The 8,153-nt window shown below is 32.0% G+C and overlaps 1 protein-coding gene across 1 annotated transcript; it reads right to left on the bottom strand.

Annotated features, from left to right (window-relative positions):
- Positions 1 to 2,759: 2,759 nt before the first annotated feature.
- On the bottom strand, positions 2,760 to 7,482 carry LOC132050409 (metallothionein-like protein type 2). The gene is made up of 3 exons (XM_059441645.1): positions 7,326 to 7,482; positions 6,568 to 6,639; positions 2,760 to 3,031 (listed from the first exon to the last, which is right to left on the bottom strand). The coding sequence occupies exons 1-3, from the start codon at positions 7,385 to 7,387 to the stop codon at positions 2,935 to 2,937; spliced, it is 231 nt and encodes a 76-aa protein (XP_059297628.1). The 5' UTR covers positions 7,388 to 7,482; the 3' UTR covers positions 2,760 to 2,934.
- Positions 7,483 to 8,153: the final 671 nt, after the last annotated feature.

The raw sequence follows: 8,153 nt of genomic DNA, 5'->3' as shown, positions 1-8,153 counted from the left end.
ACAGTTTTGCTTGTGGCTCGGGTTTGGCTATTTTTTGTCCATTTTTGGGTAAAACTATGGCATTATATGTATCTTAGATTCGTATTCTAACGTAGAATTCGTACTTGATAGACGTTAATCATTTCGAGGGTCTCCGAAGAAGAAAGGCAAGGCTCAAGTGGATTATTTCGTGCTTTGTTCGGCATCGAGGTAGGTTACGACTTACTTTAGTTAGACTTTGATTAGTGAAATGCAAATGTAGTAGAATTGACGGAAAAAAGCATGATTAGTTCTTCGGACACGATGTTGGGTTGGATATACTCTTAGGTTGGTATTGACTTCTGATTATGTGGGCTTGTCGCCGTTACTTTATGTATTGAACCATGAGGTGTAATTGTTGTGTTTTGGAAGGAAAGGGTTGATATAGACTATTTATGTTGATTGAAATGGTTTGTATGATTCATCCCATGGTTGAGTTGATTTATATAAGTCTTGATATGGCTTACAGTGTTGTGACTTCCATAGTATATTCATTGGCATTGATTGCATTGATTTAGCATTTTTGCATTCATTCACTCATACATGATGGAAGTGGTTCGGAAATGATTGATGAAAGACTTATGGCAACTCTGAAAGAAGATGTGGCACTTTTGAGAAAAGTATGATAAGAATCCGTGATCGGAGGTTTGTTCCGGAGCGGATGGTATGTGTATCCGTGATCTGAGGTCTGTTCCGGAACGGAAGGTATATAGGCTCGTGATCCGAGGTTATCCAGAGCAAGTGGTACATGGACGCCATGGTCCCTTGCGGGTCATGATTATAGTGCGAACAATGCCTTTAGTATGTGTGTACAAGTTACTTGCATTGGCCACTGCATCTCATTCCATTTCCATCACATACATTCATTACATTGCATATGTTACGATCTATTGATTTTGTTGTGATGGTATTGTGTTAGTTCGAGAGTTATTGAGACTTGAAAGACTGATGGTTTAGAAGCTTCACTTTAGGCTATGATTCGGTTGGTGATATTACTTGGTGAGTGATTATTATGTGTCTGTCGTTTGTCTTGTTGATTTTACGCGCTTATATGCTTGAACTAATCTTAGTCGGCCTATGATGCTTACTCACTACGTGTTGTTTGTACTGATGCTACCTTTCTACACTCCTTTTCGGGGTGTAGGGTTTGAGACAGGATCCACGCCAGGCCATCGTAAGTGGTCCTCGAGGCAGTTCCATTGGAGACTTAGGGTGAACCACTGCCAGATCTGCAGCCCGTGTTTCCATTCCTCATTGTATCTGTTTTTTACTTTTCGGACAATATTTCTTATCATGTTATGAGTCTTGTATGAGAATATTCAAACATTTGTACTTATTGATTTAGACTTGTGTATTCTGTAGTAGCTCTTGTACTGATATAGACCAGATCCTTGGGGTGTCACTTGTATTTCCGTACTCAGTAATTATCTATGATATTGATATTGCCTTAATTACTTCATATCTGCATGTGATAACTAAAAATGATTAAATAAAGGGAAGGGTTCGCCTACCAAGTGGGATGGAGTAGGTGCCCGCACGATTCGTAATTTGGTTCTTGACAATACTCCTAGCAACTGGGAACAACACCAACAGTGGATCAGCTTCAACTCTAAGGGTAAGTCCCAAAGCACAAGTCTTCAAAATGGTTTGCATTGAAGTCACATATGCCATCTGGATTGAGAGAAATGAAAAGAATATTTGAGAAACATAGTAGAACTTGAAAACTATAGCAAAGGAGACTGTGTATGTTGCCTGTGTTAGAGCTAATCCGAGAATATACAATGTACTTCACGCTTTTTAGTTTCTAGTTTGCCTTTGTGATGTGTACTGAGATGTTAGCATGCTCTGTATAGCTGCTACTAGTTTGTAATTCTGCACTTTGGTGATTAATAAGAAACCTTTAATTACAATTTTGTTTAATACAACTACAACAACATTGTATACAACTTTCATACAATAATCAAGCCTTAAAAATTTCGCTCACAATTTTGTGTATGAAAATTGTATTAAAATCTCACTCACATTTACACAATTCATACATTTTTCATACACAAAAAATTGAGTGAATCTTTAAGCCTTGAGTGAAAATAATTTTAGGAAACAACTAAAAAATTAAAAAAAAAAATCAACTAATTTTTTTTTTTTTTAAAAGAAAAGTATAAAAGATGAAGATTTGTTATATTTTGTAAATAAGGAAAAGTATCGTTATGCTTTGTAATAAAGAGTCTTATGTATGTCTCCTATGTCATTTTCCCTTAGATTATCTAACCCTAAGCCCTAATATTGCATATATAAACACCATTATAAGTGTTGGAAGACACACTCTAAATCATCTAGGGAACCAACTAGAGTTAGTATAATTCGAGTCGACTTGTAATTTGAGTCGTGGTTGCTGATGTAACGACCCAATCGGTCATTTTGAGAACCGATGCTCTGTTTTGCGTGTCGTCTATTTCAGAAGCTTCGTAATAATTATTTTGACCTACTTGCAAAATTTGAAGTCGAATGGATGTCATTTGGTTCACTTGGGAGAAGGTTTCATTTTGGAAATCCATGTATTTAATTATTTGAATTAATTGATCGTTCGAGGAAAACGTATTCTGATTGGCGATCTGAAGATTTTGTTAGATTGGTAATATCATTTATGACTTGTAGATATTGACGGAACTAATTATAGAATTCTTTTGGTTGGTTTTTGTGTTACAGCTTAGATAAGCAGCCTCCTTCAGACAAACATCAAATTAAACAACCAAACAGAAAAGCCATGAGAGTAACATTCAACACTATTACATGGCTGTAGTCTTATTCGAATTATTAGACAAAAGCTTTAATTACACAATATTACATAACACACTTAATTAATACAGAAACACAATTTATTTTTTCATGTTCATAGTGCAGCACTATAGTAGAACTTCAACAGTTGCAAGGATCACATTGGCAGCTTGATCCACACTTGCAACCATGCGCTCCTTCTGTTGCTTTCTCAACTGATCCCTCAAGCATTGCCTTGCTGCAAATTTAGTCATTTAGAATCATTAATCACCAATAGATCTCTTGAAAAACCACTCATTTGACTAATCCAAAGTAAATGAAGGATTTAAGTTCATATACTGAAAGTGTAACGATCTTTTATACTATATCAGTGTAGTTTAACATCTGGCTGCAAGTTCAATTTTTCGCCATTTTTGTCATCTTTTTAAATAGTGTTGGACAGTACTCCGTTTGTCCATATTAATGTAACATTCTTTCTTTTTCAGACTGTCTAAAAATGAATGAGACCTGTCTATACACTACAAGAAAGTGGAGATACGACGACATTTATTTAGTGACATTTGAAATAAATGTCGGGGAAAAAGGAATTTCTCGACATTTATGAAAAATGTCGTAAAAATAATGACATGTGATGTAAAATGTAAATATAATATAGCGACATTTGACGAAAAATGTCACTAAAATAATGACATTTGGCGTAAAATATCGCTAAACAATGATTTTTGGCGTAAAATGTCGTTAAAATAACGACATTTGATACAAATGTCGAAAATATTATGACATTTATTTCAAATGTCATACTATTAGTCGCTAATTACCGACTTTTACACCTAATGTTGGAAATCTAAATCTTTTTAAATTATGTCATCACTCTTTATATTTAACTCTAGGAAAAGAATTAGTGGATGCATAAATTAGTAATTTTATATATATATATATATATATATATATATATATATATAGCGAATATTGAGTTTGGATCTAAAAATATGGCTAAATTACAAACAACAACAACACATCCTTATTGCAGTCCCACACGTGACTAAATTATTTGTGTAAATTAGTTAAAATTAAATTATACAATTATAATAATAGAGCTATTGAATATTTCTACCAATTAAAGAAAACCGTTGCACATATGACTTTTTAAAAAGTATTTAACTAGTAGTATTAGAATAGGTGTCATTGCGGATAATATTTAAAGAATATTAATTACCAGAATATGACTTGGCTTTTTTATCCACTATTGATCTTTTCATTATTGTTGTGGCCAGCTTCATTATGAATTTTTACAACATTCTTGATAGGGCACTCTTATTTTTTTCTTCTTCGAACTCTGGTAATGGAGGAAAGAACCGAGAAAAAGGCATCGACGACAATTGATTTTACTACGGGACAATTCGTGTCATAATGTTCATATCAATCTATTATGCACTTATACTGGGGTGTCTAGTGTCATGCACTTGCCTAACTATCATCTCTCATTGTTAGTTTATTATCGAGGAGTGGTTTCACAAGCTTGTTCTTTCGATAATTAACATAAATATACAAATTTCTTATTCTCGAAATATTTTGTTGTTCTTAAACATTGATGTTATTTTTCACCATTCTTCATGTAAATTGTCTTCATATTTTTTATAGTTAAGAAGTATGTTTTTTCTAGCATATTTGCCGACAAAAAAAACCCTTAATTATAAATGACCCCCCTCCGTCCCTTTTTACTAGTCTAGTATTTTAAGAATAATATTTATTTTACTAGTCTATTTTAGCCAATCAAGAGAGATTATTTCGAACTATGATTATATTTTTGTTTCTTTTTGTTATTTAAAGTATATGTTTTTCTTTAGAAATTTCATCATTTTATATTATTTATTTTGTATTTGTATGTACTATAAAACAACATTTAGATGAGATGTCAGATCAATAGTCATATTTATTTTATTTATATGCATTTGAACTTTATTTAAGCTCTTATTAAAGTAATTGATTTTACAAGGAATACTATTTGCTACTACTAATAAAAAAAGCTTATGAAATTATAGTAGTTATAGAAATAGGAGCAGTATTTTTTTTATTTTTTTTTATTTTGGTTCTATGTACTTTAATACTCTTTTTCATTTGGAACCAGACTTTCCCCCCAAAAAATTAAAAAATCCCCAAAGACTAAATCTTCCCCCCAATAATTTTAAACTTAATCAAATACTACTCCCACGAATAAAAATTGGAACCCTAACCTTTTCCCTTCCCCCAATTCCCTTTACGTCAAAGATTTTCTGGAGCATCCATTTCTCTCTCTCTCTCTCTCTCTCTCTCTCTCTCTCTCTCTCTGCTTGAATTTTATTTGTCATTTACTTTTCTTGATTTATTTTTTCTTTTGTAGGTTTTATGAAGTGGAGTCCCGAAAGAGATTAATTGTATAATATGATTGTTGCATTGGATCATATTTTTGTGGATGTGAAGGTAATCCTCTGTGGTGTGGGCTTTAGGATTGACACTGAATTTTGAGATCTGTATTTTACTTTTTTAACTGTACCGTGAATGTAGCAATACTCTTATTTCACGATCTTTTGTCTTCTATAAAAGTTGCCTTCTATATTGTTTAAACCATATTTTTCCAACTTCTAATATTTCCTTTATCTTTGGTTTGCTGTCAGAGATCTCTTTCTCATCTTCATCAGAAGTCGATATGCAAAAGTTAGAGTCAAGAAGAGAAGTCTTTTGAAGAGGATGCATGTTGTCATAGAGATTCAAGATGCTGCTTTGTATGAAGCCTCAACAAGTGACAATCAATGAATTGGTGTTTTTGTGGTCACCACAATATTAGATTTTATTTATAGCATTCCAAAGGTTTTAGGAGAAAATTTTGTATTCTTCGGGAACCATATATTTAATGGTGTTAACGAGATTTTTCAAAAGTTTGTCGAAGTGACTCTTTGTTTAATTCAAAGTTCTATTGTAAGGTATAACTTGTGTACGGAATCCCGTGATTCATCGTGGCATTAGATTAGATTTTTCCAAATATATAAAAAGAAAAATGAGGCTATTGACTAGAGATGATTTTCCGACATTTCTATGTATGCGTAGTAAGGATGGTATGATTTGATGACATTTCGTTATATGTCGCAATTAAATTAATTTCAAAATCGGTGACATTTAATAAAAAGTTGCAAATAAATGTCGCTAATTATTTTGCCGACATTAATCTAAATGTTGGAAATTTTGTTGTGACATTTTTAAAAAGTTGTAAATAAATGTCATAAATTATGTACCGACATTAATATAAATGTCGAAAAATTCCCGACCCTCAAATTTACGACATTTGTACTAAATGTAAAATAAATGTCGCTAAGTGATTTTGCGACACTTATGGCACTTAATATGACATTTATAAAATGTCGTCGTAAGCCTAATTTCTTGTAGTGATACTTAGTAGTAGTAACAATTTAACTTTGAAGTATCAGTTTTACTCTTAGTGAGATTATCTATAGCCACAAAGTAAAAGACGTATTTTAGACTATAAGTTTTAAAAGTGTTTCTTTCTTTTTCGAACTTTGTATCCAGTCAAACACCATCACATAAATTGAGACGGAGAGATAGTAGTTATCGTAAAGATTCACAAGTAACTTCTATGAGTTTTACTTATATGGCAGACAGTGTAAAATGAATTTTGACACTATCAAATCAATTGAAAGATAACTATAGATAATTATTCATAAAAAGTGGAACTAGTAACCTAAAATGTAACGCTAAATACTTTTATGCAATTTCACTTACTTCTTCATAGGCGCAACTCCCTCGATGATGGTAAAGGTAGTGGACTTCTCCAAATCAGGGTACATGCAGCACCTTCAAGTAAATTGAAATGGAGAGAGTATTAAATACAGAGTAAATATGAAGGGTACATTTGATATTCGCTTAATTTTTATGTACTCTCAAATAACTATTGGGTTATGTAGTGATATTATGCACTGCATCCTGTAATTAAATTAGTTGAAATTGAAAAAAATATGTTTGACATGGAAGTTAAACTAACAATTTGAAAGTTTAAAGTTGTGTTTAGAAATGAGTTTTTTTTTTTTTTTTTAAAAAAAGAAGTAAATATTTGTGATGAAAAATTATTATTTCATTTGAAATACTATTCAAATAAGTTATCCAATACTTCACCTGTATTACAAGATACCGAACTTTAGTGTATTTACAACTAATACTGATAGCCAAACTAATATTTGCAAATACAGAACGCTTTAGTGTTTATAAATACTAGAGTTAATGGTCAAAACACACTTGAATTTTTTTTTTTTTTTTACAAGTTTCATACCCAAATTATCAGCCGTTCCCTTTTTCTAACTGAACTATCACCATCCACTCAATTAGATGTGTTTTATAATACATATATGGTGATAGTTCATGTAGGAAATGGATAGCTTGTGATAGTTCAGGTAGAAAAGGGAAGTGAAACTCACAAAAAGATAATAGTTATGTGTTTTGATCATTTACTCTAAATACTAACATAAATATTATCTATGGCTTACCCTCCACCATTGCCGCAACTGCAGCCAGAACCACAACCACAGTTTCCTCCGTTGCAAGACATTTTTGTTTGAATTTGAAAGACTTAGTAGTAATACGAGAAGTTGAGAAATTGAGTGATTAGTAAATTAAAGCAAGTGATATTTGTCTTGATGAAAGAAGAAATACTAGGCTTTTTATAGGAGAAGGAAGAGAGAATTGGTCATTTTTATGTTTGACACGTGGACGAATAATGTGATATTTGTATGGTCTAGTGAATAACGTCTGAAATGTATAATGTTTTTAGATAAGAAGGCATTAAGCTTGCTTCTCTAAAGATTGACTAAGCATATATTTTTACATTTTAAGTATGTCGGTCCAGAGAGAAACTTATGTCTTACTCCACTCGTTTCTCTCATATTATTATGTGACGTTATGTGACACAATACAAAGTTTAGGTCTTTAGGATTCTAAAAGAGCTATTGAAAAGAAAGAAATTTCATCATAGATTTTAAGTCCCCGATATACAGGCTTGGGAATAATAAAATTAATGGTCAAATATCACAAGGAAGCTGGTAAGATTGTCGTGTCATTCCAAGAAGAGCATATATTTGGATTTGGAAACTGAAAATCAGCTCTTATATATTGTTTTAATTATAAAAATATATATATAAAAGAAAAAGATATCAACAAAACATTATTGTCATACAATATTTTACACATCGTACAATAAGTCACTTTATACCTAGTCGTATATCCGAAAATGATGTACTAGAAAAATATTTTCCTTCAAGGCTAAGAAATTGCTATCAGCCTATCAAGGGCTGGTGATGACAATGACGATGACGATG

Source organism: Lycium ferocissimum, chromosome 3, assembly GCF_029784015.1.
Source record: "Lycium ferocissimum isolate CSIRO_LF1 chromosome 3, AGI_CSIRO_Lferr_CH_V1, whole genome shotgun sequence".
Lineage (NCBI taxonomy): Eukaryota > Viridiplantae > Streptophyta > Magnoliopsida > Solanales > Solanaceae > Lycium > Lycium ferocissimum.
The sequence above is the reverse complement of the archived record's forward strand: the minus strand, read 5'-3'. Positions and strand labels throughout refer to the sequence as shown.

Bases quoted from the DNA above. Each gene is read 5' to 3' on its own strand.
- LOC132050409 (XM_059441645.1), bottom strand. From the start codon at position 7,387: ATGTCTTGCAACGGAGGAAACTGTGGTTGTGGTTCTGGCTGCAGTTGC. The intron at 6,640-7,325 runs GTAAGCCATAGA...ATTTACTTGAAG, and splicing joins AGTTGCGGCAATGGTGGAGG to GTGCTGCATGTACCCTGATT. The intron at 3,032-6,567 runs GTAAGTGAAATT...CTAAATTTGCAG, and splicing joins GGAGTTGCGCCTATGAAGAA to CAAGGCAATGCTTGAGGGAT.